Here is a 16780-nt window from a genome sequence, read left to right on the forward strand (position 1 = left end):
TGTGTCTGTTTTGGCTGTGTACATGTAACATGCAGCATAGCAATGAGCTTCTAAAAGTTTAAAAAGATATATCTTTTTTAGCGATGAAAAGCCAGCTGAATTTACTTTACAATTATCACCAAAGTACCACAACCATAACAAAAGGCTGTGCACATTTACCAACATTGTCCTGTGTTTCCTGCGGTAGAATATCACTCTTAAGTTTACTGCCCCACATCCAGTTATTTTCGGCATGCAGTGTCAACCAATGAGAGGCCACCAGGAAAAGGCAAACATATAACACACACAGTGGAGGAAAGTACATCTTTCTGCAAGCGGGCAAAGACTGTAGGCAGCACTTTTTCATTAGTCAGTGCATGCTTCTGTAATAATGCAGTAACAGCTGAAATCTATACATACACACTCACATATGACAGAACAACACAATAACAGATAATGATTTTGTCATTACAATATGTATTTCACAACTGGAACTGAAGGAGGGCTGGTGTCCTAGCACCCTTAAACCTTTACCTTTAAAACTAAACCAATGCCTACCCCTGACACCCACCCTGTGCTGCATATGCAGAGTGAAGAGTTTGACTGAAAAATGATCCTTAGCCTTTTTTGGGGGGATTCTTTGATTAATTATCTAAGAAAGGCTATGGAATGGGGAAAAAACAAACAGAAAAAAATTAAAAGTCATGATAAATTTGTGTAGTTACAAGTTTGCTTTTTTTGTTTTGGTTATGTCATAGATCATGTTGTGACCCTTTGTGGGGGTCCTGACCCACAGGTTGAGAACCACTCATCTAAGGTGCTCATTTCTAAGACTATCTAATATCTATTCAGTGCATAAGATCACATAGCACATCCACGTCTGACTGGAATGCTTGAAATTAAATATAATTACATGAGTAAAATAGGTTAGTGTGATGCAGTATGTGTCAAGTTTACTAAATTTCCACATTCAGTGGGTATTAAAACACAGAATTCTTTATTTTGACATATTTCAGTGTAAATCTGATACAAATACAATGAGCTACAGGACTTTGGAAAACCACAACAGGACACACTGTATTCTTAGCGCAGACACACCAAGGACACTCGACCTAACACCTACAAATGTACAATAAGGCCATTCCACTTTCAAGTGTTTTGTCCGTTTGAAAGAAGACAGCGGCTTACTTCTTACGTTGAGGTTCCCTTTGTGGTGCAGTGGGAGAGGACCTACAAGGACTCAACATTACAAACATACTGATGTCCGGACTACAGAGCTGACGTTACACACACAGTCACGACGCCACGTACGCCTCTCGTTGGTACACAGAATTACAGGTGAACAGTTGTTTGGTTGCATTTTCAGGGGAGGGTTTTCCATAAAAAATTAAGGCTGGAATCACTCAACTCAAACTTCAAGGAAAGGTTGGCAGAGGTGAAGAACACCTGGGGGGAAAAAACAAGTTATTAAAATAAATGGCTTGTGACCACTGAACAAAGACACAGAATTTTTTTTCTGCATATAAAAAAAGGTTAAATTTTGGAGTTACAATAGTATGATGTCAACTGTTAGGCTTCACATACTATAACAGGCACCCTTGGCCCACTCAGACACATATATTATGTGTGTTTTGCTTTTCAGATATGTATGATTTTACATCACTTGCCTTTCCTAAAGAATCACTTAAAATATTTTGTGCTACAAGCTTCAAAATCACATCAAAATGTGTTATGACTCCTGCAGACATAGTGTAATGAGACACTCTCTGTATGATATAGGGTTGCAACTAATGAATATTTTCACTGTTGATCAATTATCTATCAGCTATCAAAAATAATGACAAGTTAGTCCAAAGTGAAAGTATTCAAAGCATTCAATTTATAAGGATATGGAATGGAGAAATACCAAGGAAATCTGTAATTGGTAAATGCCGGTATTCTTATTCAATAAATGATGATTGTTTGTCATGTAACTGTCTGTGATGTTATTATGGCAGGCTACAACTAGATGGCGCTGTGTGGCTGCTTTTACAAGGAAAGGGTTCCCTGTCCCCTCCCCGCCACCTCTCCCTCCTCCAAGACAAACCCATCTGGCTTTCTTCTCCCTCCCCTGTTTTATTCAATTCCTCTCTGTCACCATCTCTCTTCCTCCCCTCCTCTCTCTCTCTCTCTCTCTCCACTCTATCACCTCGCTCTCCTCTGTGCCCTCCAACACTCTTCATCACTCTCTCTCCCTCGATTTCTCCCCCTCTCTCTCTCTCTACCAGTCTCTATCTCAGCCTCTCCATCTCTCCGTCCCCTCCCTCTGCTTACATCCATCTTTATCAGTTTCCTCCTCCATCTCTCTCTCTCTCTCTTTCTCTCTCTCTCTCCATCCCTCCCTCACCATCTCCTCAGCTCCCTGTCCTCTACTGCTCGGCCACCACAGCCTGGGTTTCGCCTCCGGAGGTTAGCAGCTGCATCAGGCTTCCTGAAGCTGGCCGGTCCACTCCACTAGCCCAGCCGTAAAACAAACTAGAGGAAAAAGAAGAAAGAGAAACGGCATTTTATGGTGGCCCTTAACATGTCTATGCATTTGCATGTCAGCTTGGCACTCAATTAGCCTCTGCAGGTGTGTTAATGTGGACACATTTTGCACATCATGTATGTGTGCTTGAACTTCACATTGTCTTCATATTCCCTAATCCTTATCATTTATTGCACATGCATACTGTATGTTGTAGCGCTCCACACAATTCATTCTGTATGGACTTCATTTTGTTGTCATATTATCATCTTACATATTCTGTGTACATTTTTGTGTTGCTTTGTGCAGTTTTCTATTGGCCAGCTGCTATGTGTAGCACGAGTAGCATTTCTTTCTTTTTTTTTCTTTTCTTTTCTTTTTTTTTTAATTTTTGAAGATGATGAGCATGTTGGAGGTGATTTTTTTTCCCTCCTCGACCTTTCACTCCTTCCACCAGCTGCCATTACAACAAACTCTGAAGGCTTCAGCTGCTTTTGCACTGAAAGAGCAACACCTCTTCCTCTTTTGTGCTGTAAAGCAATCCAGTAGATTTTAGTCACAACTCTGACCCAACAGCACACTGCAGCTGACGTGCAGAGGCTGGTAGAGGCTGCTCAGGTCTTGTGTACTGATGATAATCATGATAGTGTCTCAACTTTAATATGATAATGATTTATTGATGATGAAATAATACACACGGGAGTTTTAATATGCCCTGGTGCTAAGATCAAAAATTGCATATGTTTTATAAAGCCAATTTACTCTGTTACTTTTATAGAACATCTTTGCTGTAACACACACACACACACACACACACACACATATATATATATATATATATATATATATATATATATATATATATATATATATATATGTATACATATATATATAATCTTACAGAATGCAATGTAAAGGACTAGCACTAGATTTCAAATGAGATGCAAAACTTTGGGTAAAAAACAAAGGTACTCAAATGACTACACATTTAGCACCCGTATCCTCTATATATGGTGATGTTGAATAGTGAATTTCAATATCCTTGTCTCTCTAAAGCAGATTTACAGTGTACTGGAAATGAAGTCTTCAACTAAAAATAGCATGCAGTCCTTTCTATTGAGCACAGTAAGATTTTGAGAGCCAGAAAGGTAAACCGAGGAGGAAAAGGGACACTGAAGAGCCGACTGCAACCTGCCTCCACCCACAATGTTTCTATTTCTGTCTCTGGACCCTCATCTGTTTCCTCAGGGATTATCAAGCTGGATAAATTCCCATCTAATCTCCCCTGGCCTGCAGAGGCTAGGTTTCATCGCTTGGTTTCCAAGCAGAATGGAAATCAACCAAACTTCAGTTTAAATGCACCAGATTACTGCATGGCATGTTTCCAAATTTCTGCTGGCATGTTTCCAAACCTAAATGTTACCAGATTAACTCCTCTGAATGAGGGCAATCTGAAAGGCTCACCATTTCTGACTGACTCTTCATGAAAAGTTTATCTTTGCAAAAACCTTCACGCCTGATTTTTCCTTGACTGGAGATTTTACTGAAATACTCACTTTCAAAACATTAAAATTGCACTGGTACCAAGTTAAATCATACCACTCCACTGACAGTTATAATTTTGTTGAATGTTAAATATTGTAGAAATGATCAGAAATAAAGAGAAATTCAAAACTAAATCAGTTCTTACAAAGAGCATTTTTTACAGTCCACATTACTGTATTGGAAGTACTGGAAGACAGATGTGCTCAGGAAACCACAATAAATTTCTCAGTTAGTGATTGTATTTACTTAACGTCTTTGGCTGGATAATCGAAGTGGAATTTTTTCAAAATGTTTTGTATCACATAAATCATTTATCTTGTATAATAAAATCCTTGTTATGTTGTCGGGTGCATAAATAATAGAATGAATGTCTTAAATAATACACTTACAAACAAGGTAGACAAGAGACATTAAATAAAACAGGCAAGTAAGCAATCAAAAAGACACACACACACACAAACACACACACACACAAAGGGATAAGCACACAAAAATGCACACAAGATAGATCCATTTTGTTTTCTTGTGGTTAAATGTTAATAATCCACTTTCTCATGTCTTATTGTAATATTGTCCATGTATATCTGACCAGCCGTGAACCCAGGCCCATTTTCCTTAGAGACCCCTTTTATATCAGACGTTTTTGTTCAGCAAACAAAATAATTTACTGACCCTTATTCCATAAAATATGATTTTAAATGACTATATATACCATTAAAAAAAAAAAAAAAAAAAAAAAAAAAAAGTTGGGGATGCACCATGTGTCCTTAGATTGCTTTTTTTGTTTGGTGGTGTATGTTTCTTACTCCTGAGGGTAACTAGCCAAAAACAGATGGCACTGACGTCATACCAAGATATTCCCCCACATAACAACAAAGGAGAACAAGGACCTGTTTTTCTAGACTCATCCAATATTCAGAAACCAAATAAGGAGATACCAGTAGAGGTACCAGTTTCTCCACCTCAATAAACCAGAATGCAATGCAGCCACAAGACACACTGAACGGTGAATGAGGGGCATGACTGCTACCTTAGACAGGCACAACACAGAGGTAAATGATCACACTTTTAAGCTTGTTATATGCCTGTATGCCTACTTTTAGATGGAAAGCAACAAATTCATAACCTCTCTTTTAGAGATTGCTGGAAGGCATTTAGAGAAATATAGGAAATAACTAATGGAGGTAGACGTTTATGAGAAAGGTTCAGGGAAGCGGGTATATCAAAAAAGTAAATTTTAACAAAATCACTCCTGGAATGAATTCAGGATCACAGATTAATATAGTTCACATATTAATGATGTATAACAGTGTAAAGAGTATAGAAAGTTTGATTTTTTCCTTTAAAATCATGCAACATGCCTATTTTTCTATACTGGGTCTTGCATACTGAGCAGTTTAGTTCTGAAAAAACAATTACAAATAAAAAAAAATGGAAGAAATACTCCATTGTTTTGTCTGATGATGGCAATGAAAACAGATCTGTGCTATCGTAATCTGCAAACTGAATCATTTCCACTGAGCTCACAGCAGCCTGGAAAGAAGAGAAAAGACGATATTCAACATCATTCTCCTCAGCACTCACTCGGCAATGTACTCCAGTGGTGTCCAGGAACTGAAGTCTGCGTCAGGCATGAACTTCCTGTTCATTGGTGTATCCAAGGTAACCCTGCCAAATTAAACCAGATGACAATCAGGGTAAGCCGCTGTGTCTGAGGGGCGGAGAGGAGAGAGAGAGCTGCAGCATCACCACACACACACAGAGCACCAACACGGCGCTGCATAAGCCATTTGTGCGGATTAAAAACAAAAAGAAAAGATGAAGGCATTTGCATAATTTTCCTGTTTTATTATCATATTCATGACTGTAAATATCACTTAAGTCAGGGTGTCTTGTATTTTCTAAGCTTATTACACAGAAACAGAGCATATTAATATCAGTGCAAGTGTACCAAAGGTGCTATTAAGAAGGTACTTAGTATTGAATGCCTGGGTGCTGAATATAGTATTTTCCAATAGATATCATGATGGTACAAGCTCTACATATGCAATATGGGAATAAAGTTATCTGTCACACTAATGGCCAATGGATTTTATGGATGTAAGAGAAAGCAAAGAAGCTCGAAATGAAAGGGGGTAAATATAAATCCTTGGATGGTTTTATCTAACAACACTGGTTTGTTTGGATTTTAACAAACCACATTCTAAACTTTAGAAGGCGAGTCTATAGAAAAAAAAATCATAAAAAGGACATTTTTAAAGCTGATGCATCTCAGCTATGCTTCTCTGGGAATACAATGCATATTGTGAATTCATCAAGTGCGCTGTTTGGTACATGATGCTGCAGCAGTAGATGGAGGTTGGCTTGCTGTGGCAGAAATGCAAGTCATGGGGCTAACGCAAAACAGATGTGACAGCTAGCTGGAGAGGCGGGCTCAGCGCAGCCACATGGTGTTAGAGATTCAACCAAACGGAGAGCCTGGACAGCTCAACACCCATGAAACCTAATTTTCGTCTCTCATGATGACGGTGCAAAAAAACAAACAAACAAACAAAAAAACATGTTTAAATTCAACTGGCAAATCAAGGAGACAATGATGCACTGAGACCTGCGTGACTTATTCATTGAAAACAGAGCACATGCACAATCAGATTTACTGCGTGAAATCGGTGGGCTTATCTATCTCTGCTCCCTGATTTGTATTTCTATAGCAAGCACTCATCAGACAAACATTATTTTTAAACGAAGATGTGTGATACATTTACTCTGATGTCACTGCACCTTTACCGGACCTTATAATATTGCTGATCAAGGAATTTAAAGCTGCACTAGGCAGGATTTTACACCTGTCCTATCATCTTAAATCTAAATGTGAGCTAAAACTTTAAACTGAAATGTCACAGAACAACAAAAACAAAAACACAGTTTACCCACAGGCTACATTGCTGGTACGATTTATCTGTTGTTTTCCCAAAGAATTAAAGAATGTGTTTTGCAGCTGAGTGCGTATCACATGTGTACCAGCTGAAACAGTGCAGTACTCACGGGAGGATGGCCACAGCGGCCGCCCCTGCTGGCATGCCGCTGTTTTTGCCTGCTAGACTCTGGCAGAGCTGGTGGACAGCAGCTTTGGCCATGCCGTAGCCGATCATACCTGTGGATCAACGAGATGAAAACTTTTAGTGAACTGGAGGAAAGTGAGTTTGCAGGGCTGATGCAGACAGCGGTGGAAAGAGTCCTGAAACACGTATTGTGACTTTATTGAAACTTTACTCAAGCAGGAGTAAAATCACTGCTGTATCAGTATGGTAAACAAAATCTTTAATGCGAAACTATATCAGCTTGACTTATGATCTTTTCCATAAAGTTCTTAAAAGAGAAAAAAAAATGACAAAGAATATTTTAGTAGTTAGAAATTTCAGAATAAAATGCACAAACAAAGTAAAGCCGAATAACTCCTGGCCCCTCTGCTGACTGCCTGGTGGTTGTGAATGGCTCTGCAATCTGCCAATTTATGATTTGAATTCTGTGATGGATGTGATTTAAAATGGCCTTAAGAATAATATTTCTGCAAAAAAGCACATAAATCATGATAATAAAATTATTTACTGTTAAAAAAAAGAAAAAGAAAACAGTACAAACCACACAATAACAAAAAAGGGAATGACTAGAGAAATCAAGAAAATGTGGATGGGAAGCTATGGATAGTACATTCTATGAGTTTTACTTGCAGTGTTAACCTTGCAAAATACAAAACACACTATCCCTTTATTTGCACTGTGCTATATGAGTAATGCATCGTCTGACAGCTTGGCCAGGCAGGGCGCTTTAACACCAGCTTATGGACTGCAGAAGTTCATTGTTTTTTTTTTCTATTTTAGGACATTTCTGTTTGCTCGGAAAATGTACAGCAGAGAAAAACAAGCAAGGCGGAAAAGTGAGGGCATGATATCCGGCGAAGGTCATTACAGTACATGATATGTGCCTTAACCCACACAAGTAGCAGGGCACCAATACTTTATTTTTAATCACCCTCGATTCACCGGCTACATACCAAACTAACCCCTCAGCTTGTTCACATCTCTCTACAGTTCGCCTGCATCATTCTCCCACACCGACTTATTGCACAAACCCAGCGCTGGCTTTTTCTGAGGAATGCTTTGTAGCTTTGGCATCTGGAATCAATAAGTTGCTTTTCCCCCACCTATTTAAAATGGGCTTTAAAAGAATGCAAAATATCTCCCCCACCGCCTTCCACCAATCTCATGACGGGCCTGCGGAGCTGCATTTGAAAAACTGACCAATAGGATGGAGGGGCGGACGGATGAAATTTTCTTGGGGGCTTTAGTTTTACCTCCAACAGTAAAATCGGAACTAATAAAGAAAGGGAGGAAAGGCCGACTGGGATGCCGCTGTAGTCTAGGTGAAACAGTGAAATTCAAATTGCTCTGATTTGCAATGCAAGTACACAGAGATGCACTGTAACTCAACCCTCCCAGGTTTAAACCATGTAGAAGCCAACGTGCTTCCATCAAGAATTAAGTCTGTCTTATCTTGTCCTCGAGCGAGATGCTGAACCTCTACCTGCCCACGCACAGTGAGCCTTTTAAGAGTATCAGCTAAGCCTAACGTGTAAATGTGAAGAGAAAAGGTAAAGCAGTTTGATGCACACCTGAACACTCGATACTGTCTAGGCACAGCTGGTCCTATCCCAACAAGGTGCCAAAAAACTTGTTCATGCATTTATTTCAAGTAGATTAAACTAATGTAATGCTCTTTTCAGTTGTTCTGTTCTCCCAAAACAATCTATTGATAAAATGCAATTAATTCCGAACTCAGCCTTTAAGCTTTTAACTGGAACAAGAAAGAGAGAGCAGATGATCCCAGTTTCAGCTAACCTGCATCGGCTCCCACTGTCTTTTACGATTGATTTTTCACTTCTCTTAATAGCTTGGGACCGGCCTCCACTGCACTAATTATTTGTCGTTCTATAATCCTTCACGGCCTCTTCCACCCTCTGCTGCTTTTTTTTTTTTTTTTAATGCAAACAATCACGCACAAATAAGAAAATTGGCAGCTTTTTTTTATCCGGATGCACCAAAATTATGTATTTCCCTACGCAAAGCTAAAAGAGATGAAGGCTCTGAACATTTTTAAACAAGTGAAAACTTGCTATTTATTCGACACTTCTTCAATACTTCATTCAGCACTGCTTTTAACGATCACACTTCCCTTGCTTTATTTTATTTTATTCTGTTCTTTTACATATTTTATTGTTTTTATTGTCTTCCTTTGTTTTTACATGTTTTACTGTTTATATGTCTTCCTTTGTTTTATAAGTTCTTTTATAAGTCTTATTGATATTTGTTCTTGCTTCTGCTGCCTCTTCTGTTTGCAATTCAGTTGATTGCTTGGTTTTATCATGCAGTATTTACACTTGTTTCAAACTGCCCGTTTTTATTTATTTTTATTCTAGTTTTTTCACTTTATCGCAAAGCACTTTGAGCTACACCCCCTGTATGAAAGATGCTTGATAAATAAGTGTTATTATTATTGTTTTTATTAGTAATAGTACTAGTAGTATTGCATTTCTGAGAGGATGTTCATAATCCTGCCATTGTAGGAAAGCTGTGAGAAGTCACATGTGGAGAAGTCCCTTCCACCAACTCTCTCTAAAGTTCAACCTCAGTTTGACATCTGAGGTCTGAGGTTAAGGTTATAAAAGGCATTTACATGGTGAGCTCACCCTTACTTGCCCTGTTACCTTTAAGCTCCCTCTGGAATTTCTAGTAACATGTGGCTGTGCTGTTTTCCTGGGCACCATCAGCCACTAACAGTAAAACACTCAGACTAACCAGCGTCACATTTAGGGCAGCAAAATAACCACTTTGCCCACAAAGGCTCGTCAGTTCCAAACCTCAACCTTTCAAGTGAGGCAAAACGTTTCCAATATTTTACCACACACACACACACACACACACACACACACACACACACACACACACACACTGATCTTTCAAAAAGAAATATACCTTCAAAACAAAGGCTGGTTACTGACTAATGGTCTCCAACATTTGGCTGGTGGTTTGTTTCCTTTCTTGGCCACGTTCCTAAAACTTTGATTAACCCCCACAGTGAAAGTCAATACAGTTAAGCCTAATTCTAAACCCATACTTGTCATCCTAATCTGCTTCCTTCTCTCCTCAGCACAGATGATTTGGGTTTTTTACCTATGCTTATTAAGTAAACACCGCTATTTGCTCAGTTTGTTTGATCAAAGCATCCGGGGGAACAGGGAGCACAGCGTAGCTCTGTCTGTCAACACACCAATCAACACTGTTGTTTTATTTTCTCAACGCCTGGATCTTGATATTGCCTGACATTTAGTGGGAATTCACAAAGAAAACAACAATAGCAAATCTAACATTTCTTTCACAAATACAAATCAGATTTATGAGAGATCACGGGGGCAGGGTGCTGCAACACAAGGCTTCGTGAGCACAACGTATCAGATACTCCACTCTGTTTCAACAGAGCCAACACACACCAGGTCCACATGGATAATGTGTGTGGATCCCAAACTGCTGAGTCATCCTCTTCCTAAGCCGGCAGCCAATGAGGTTGTCAGCTCGGTGGTGCCTGCTGAGCTGGGGCTTTGTATTGTTGTAGTGCTGGATCTGAGCCCATCACATGGATTGGCTTGGAAACGGGCGGCCTGGACATCACATGGGACCAGACCTCAGGGACTGCTATCAGGAGGCTTGTCACATGTTAACAATGGCCATGGATAAGCGTAGTTAAATTCACCGCTGCCTAACTGTCATGCAGGATCAGGCTTTTTAGGGGCACAGAGCTCGGCTGACACTGAACTGTGGTGAACTATAGTGAGGTGGGAACCTCACACCAAAAACCTGGGACGAGGATTCTCATATGAGAGACATGGTCTTTTAATTCTAGCGCTGGGCAATAATTCAATAATAATAAATTACAAATAATTTATAGTCTTTCAGCAGAGTCACACCATGGTGGAACAGTGACACTGAGATAATGTGATGCACAATGCTGTTCCGTTTAAGCCAATTCTAAAGAGAAAAGATGAATAAAATCTCTAAAATCTAAAGTCTGATCATGCTTCTTACCGTGCATTTCAATGTGACAGACATCAGTTTGGCTATGTAATGTGATTTTGTATTCGATAGCGGACATCATTACATGAACTGATACTGAAATCATTTTTAATGATTTCCAGGATATTAATGTTGTCCATATGTCCAGCCCCATTTTATTCCACAGTACAAAATGCTAACATTATGGTCGAGTGACCATTTTCAGGCAATAAACTGTCTCTTTCCATTTATTCAAGACAGATAAAACACCACATAATGACTCTCCAAATGAGCAAAGAATTCATCAGCATCAATTATTAAAGATCTGCTTCTTCAGATGTCTTCTGTTGGCTTTCTCTGGTCTTTCGCTGTTTAAATATACCCACAACATTTACGTTTTAGACATTTAGCTGATGCTGTCACTCATTGCAAATTAAAACATGTGAGCAGGTCGGGCTTTAGTTTCTTGTTGACGGACATTTTGACAGAACACAGCGCTGCTGATGGACACATGGGCTCTTGGGGGAATCAAACGTTTGAGCTTTTATTTACAGCACAGACAGTCTGATCGCTAAACCACCCTGCTGACGACCAGCTCAACAGCCACTCTATCTATTTTTGTTTTTAAATCCATTTTATCGACAGCTTTTCCTTTCATTGTCTGGAGCTCTTTTGCATTTCCCATGCCTCTGATCATTATGTCAATTCCCTGGTCAGAGTACTGTGGTGATTTTGATTAGCCACGTCATTTGTATTGGCTGATTGGACAACACAGACACCAGGGGGACAAGCTGTTACCTTGGTTACTGCTAATGAGGGTTGTAATAAATAAACTTATCAGACCCAAGCACACTGTAGTCTGTGAAATATCAATGTCTGACTGACACCCCGACGTGACGCGAGGCCAAACGAGGTCATCATGACAGGAGCGTTAAACAGAGACGTGTGTCTTACCGCCGGTGCCAGAAAGGGACGCTTTGGCCCCAGCCAGAGTCAACAGCCCACCAGGTTTCAGGTGCAGGGCGGCCAGGTGGCTGGAGATAGTGGAGGTCCACACGCTCTGTTTCCACATCAGATCTGTGTTTTTGTACAAATCTGACAAACACATGCACAACAGGTTTAAAAAAACAAACAAACAAAAAAAAAAAACTATAGTAAGATTTCAATTTTCAGTCGTTCGCATTATTTCTCTAATATTTTTGTGACATGCCTCGGATCATCGGAGCGGTGCTGCTGGCCCTGCAGCCAGAACCAAAACAACTGAAGAGTCAGGCTTTGGCTTTAATGACCTCTGTTTTTGGAAAAGCCGCCCAGCCCATCGCCAAAATGCTGAACTCGCTACTAGGCTGGCAATGGGGCCGAATATTTCCAGTAAGTTTCTGGAAACTTTCCAGAAACTTTTCATGGGAAGTTAAGCTGGGGAATTCTGGAAATATTCCAAGTTGGAAACTTTCCATGGGAATTAACGGGAATTTGTGGGAATCATCGGGTAATTTATACAAACTGTATTATACAAACATAAACATTTTGTTTTATCATCAGCAGAGATGCGTGCAAACTAATGCAAATTACATTTTTGACTTTGATTTATTTGTGTGTAGAACTTTAATTCATTCTTTCTTTGAACAACAACAAAAAATGAAATAAAATAGGCATATTCCTACCCCTCAGAAAAAGCCCCATTCAAAATGTAAAATTAATTTTCTCTCAAGCGTCTCAAGCCTCTGGTTTCTGTATTTTTCCGCATTTTCAGGAGTCGATGGCTTCTTCCTGGCCCTCATCAACACCCTCCACATTTCCTCAGCATCTGACAGTCCTACTGTAGTGTGCAGGGTCCTAGAAATGATCTGTGTATGTGATGGGGGAGCGCACGGTGCATGCAGGGGGCATGGCCTCATGCCGGGGGGGACGTGGCCTCGTACAGGGGGCGTAGTGTGCTATGTGAATGTGATTGAGGAATCCAGAGTGCAAATTCAACTGAATTTACAGAAAATCTGGTTGTTTTTAACCACAATTACACTGTAAGATGTTCTTTTTCCCCAACTACATTCAAGTTTCCTGTTATAGACTAACCTGCAAATTTGCAAATTTAGAGTTTATTCCTGTTAATTCCCATGGAAAGCTTCCAACTTTGAAAATTCACAGAACTTTGCAACTATATTTGCCACACAGGGGTCATCAAATCTGGTCCTCAGGGTCCAGACCCCTGCTGGTTTTATTCTGCCGGGGAATTTTCAGCATTGCTGTGTAACTAGGGATTAATTCAGACTTGAGACTACAGGTGAATGCAATGAGCTGCCCAGTGGGACAGAAACCCAACTTCAGCCTGGACCCCAAGGACCAGGATTGCTGCTTTATAAGGGTTTAAGAGAAAATTTAAAAGAACACCTTCACAGTGTATACTCACTTCTGAAAGATTAATTATCTTGTTCTCCTGTCCCTTTATGACGTTTGGTATCAGTACACACAGAGAAAAAAAATTGGCTGATGATTAATGTCACTGCAAACAAAAGTTGAACTCTGACCTTTGGAACTGCAATTTCCTCCTGCCCATCCTCCCGCCACACATAAGATGGCGTCGACTTTCTGTTCACCTAGCAATTGCGCCACGTCTCTTGTCACCTGCACAAAGCGAGAGATAACACCCTCCCATAAACTGCACACACACACACACACCATGATTGTCATTTTAACACTGATTACATCTGAGCTCAGGCTACGTGGAAAATTTAATATCTGTGTTATACCGCAATCACGTCATGTTGGATTAACTGTAAAAACATTCATATCATCCCTCAGCGGTATTTTTAATAATGTTCAATGCAAAAACACCATTAACAAAACCACTCAGGAGCATAAATATTGCAATCAAATGAGCGGGACAAGTAAAAGGGGAACGCAAGTGAATTTAAATACAACAAAACAAAGTAATGCAAAGATGAAAATACACTGCATAAAAGCACAACCTGTACACTGCAAAAATAAGAATTGTCTATTATGAAAGGAGACTATACTAAGTCACAGCTTTATTGATTAAATCCTTTTTTAAGATGTGCATTTGATGCAAAGATGCAACAAAATTCAGGATATCAATCATAAAAGTAAGATGGTTTATTATCCCACCACTTATTATGTCTGTGTGACAAAGAAAAATGTCAGAGTTGTCTAAAGAAGACAAAAGAGCTGTCTTGTAGGACATTTAACAGTGAAAGTTGCAATTACAGATAAGGAAACGTGTGATTTTGTGGGTCCTCGAACGCACCACATGACGTCACGAGTTGCGGAAGTGTGTCAACACATGCGGCAAACATGGCAGCGGATCCACCGATGACAGCAGGCCAATTGGATGTTAAAAATAAATCAAAATGATCAGCTTTATTCACACTACTAAGCTGCGATTAAGAGTAATTCCGATGAAACGTGAACGCAGCATGGGCCTGCAAGGTGACAAAGCAGCGTCGGCCAGAAAGACCCTGTCCACCTTTATGCAAATACACAAATGAAAGAGGCTGGACCCGCACTCAGCACCTGGGTCTCCTCTGTCTGTCAGCAGAGGCTCCGTGCTGCCTTCACTGCCGCAGGTTGACATTTGTAATAGAGAAAATCGTGGTTGTTTGACAGCAGCCGTGCAGCAGCCTCACCTGACCGGCTTGCTCCGTGAAGGACTCAGTCAACTTGACGAGCACGTTTTCAGTCGCATCCTCGTTGGCGTTGATGTCGATGCTGGCGACCCACTGGTGAATGCAAAGACAGACACAGAGAGACAGTTAATCAGTTCAAGTCAGTCAGAGCTGTGTGTGAGCTCTGTTTTTTTTACATGCAGGCGTGAACAGGGTGCACACAGAGCCGTGAAGCAGCCGGATACACTCACCCATCCCTTCGACTTGAAATGCTGGACGCACTTGGAGCCCAGTGCGCCTCTTCCGCCATAAACAATAACCCGATTTGCAGCCATGTTTTGGAGTTGGAGCAATGTGAGAAGCTGGCACAGCGTCAGCTGAAATACTGAGAGAGAGGGAGGGAGGGAGAAAGAGAGAGAGAGAGAGAGAGAGAGAGAGAGGAGGGAGGAGGGGGCGTACCACCGAATTGTGCAACAGGTTGGCTGCACTAATGCTGCCTTCAGGTACCGTCAGAAACTTGCACAAACGTCTAAAAAACCGTTAAACACGACTGTGAAAGTGTAAGACTAATTTATCCATTTATTATTTTTATTCATGCATGTATTTTATTTGCAGCTTTCCTGACAAATAATGTAACATGCCCAGGTTTCCAGTGCAGCAGTGTCGCTGTCACCGACTGTACTGACACAACACAGAAAAAGGAAAAGATTGAAAAAGTCAGAAAAGTAAAAACAAAAATGTAGGTGTTATTTTTCTTAACATAAAAATGATTCTGTTGAACAGAAGTCGGAACCTTTTTGAATAGGGCATATTTTCATACATTTTCCTACAAATTTAAATGTTTAAAACTGCGCTCCGTAATGCAACATCTACAGTATTTGAAACGGATGATCTCATTATGTCATTATGTCTCATGATCTCAGTATGTCATGTGCACATATGGCGTTCTGTTTATTTTGTCTGTCACTTGTGTATGTATGTGTGTTAATGTCCAGTCTCTAATGAAAAGGGGCATTTTGAAAAAAAAAAAAAAAAAAATCAGTCTATGTAAATGAATAAATGAGCCTAGGTTTGTCATCGTTGCTTGACTTTGTTTTCACACGTTTTAGTGAATATGTATTCCACATCATTTCATTCATTCATTTTCTTCACCTGCATATTTCTTTTCAGGGTCTCCGGAGGCTTCAGCCTATCCCAGAATGCATTGGGTGGAATGGAGTGGCTATTCTAAAACTCCATACTTTATAAAATTTCATAAATTAAAGATAACATGTCTGCTGTTACAGTACAGATGAACTTTGTGTGGCTTGATTTATATAATGGGAAAAAAAAAAAAAAACAGCCACTGAAAATATTTTTTATTTTACAGCACACCGTTATTTATCACTTCATACCAAAAGTGACTGGGCTGGTGACGAGAGCGCAAGATATTGGAAGTTGAGAATTGCATGAAGCACATGAAGGCAGCATGAAGACGGGACAGGAGGCCATCTGCAAGAACTGATCCCACTCTCTGTTTACTGTAATGGAGCTGCTGATGTGGGTTTGAATGCAACATCAAGTCAAGGCCAGTGTGAGTTTACACCGCCTCTCTCCAGCTACCACAGCCACTCATTTCTCTTTTACTTCAGTCACAAAAACATTCGCTCACCACGTTAATAAGCTGCATGAAAAATAAAGAGTTTTCAAGGCTGACTCGGGGACTTCCAGTTTCATCTTGATCACATAACAGATCAAATTCCAGTTTTCCAGTTCAGAGTTCTGATAAGGAGTGTTTTACATTTGCATAACTGAGCTGATTTACACAAAAGGCACATCCCTCAAAACTGGTCTTGGAGAATAAGATGTACTCTATGCCAATGAGCAGTGAAGTCATTAGTATACATGTGAGAGGAAGCATTAAACTATCAAATGTGGGCATTTTGAAGTGATGTATGGCATGACTGGAGAAGCCCTGAAGAAGCAGGACCAGCCTGTTCTCTTGACCCTAACCCCCTAAAATCATCATTTGATTCTGTTCACTG

General features: G+C 40.1%; 1 protein-coding gene across 1 annotated transcript; it reads right to left on the reverse strand.

Moving 5' to 3' along the window:
* Positions 1-712: 712 nt before the first annotated feature.
* Positions 713-15184, reverse strand: qdpra (quinoid dihydropteridine reductase a). The gene is made up of 8 exons (XM_030062423.1): positions 15008-15184; positions 14778-14870; positions 13662-13758; positions 12091-12231; positions 7076-7184; positions 5615-5698; positions 2366-2493; positions 713-1425 (listed from the first exon to the last, which is right to left on the reverse strand). Exons 1-7 carry the CDS (start codon positions 15089-15091, stop codon positions 2388-2390), a joined length of 714 nt encoding a protein of 237 aa, XP_029918283.1. The 5' UTR covers positions 15092-15184; the 3' UTR covers positions 713-1425; positions 2366-2387.
* Between the last annotated feature and the right edge of the window lie 1596 nt (positions 15185-16780).

This window comes from Myripristis murdjan, chromosome 10, assembly GCF_902150065.1.
Source record: "Myripristis murdjan chromosome 10, fMyrMur1.1, whole genome shotgun sequence".
Lineage (NCBI taxonomy): Eukaryota > Metazoa > Chordata > Actinopteri > Holocentriformes > Holocentridae > Myripristis > Myripristis murdjan.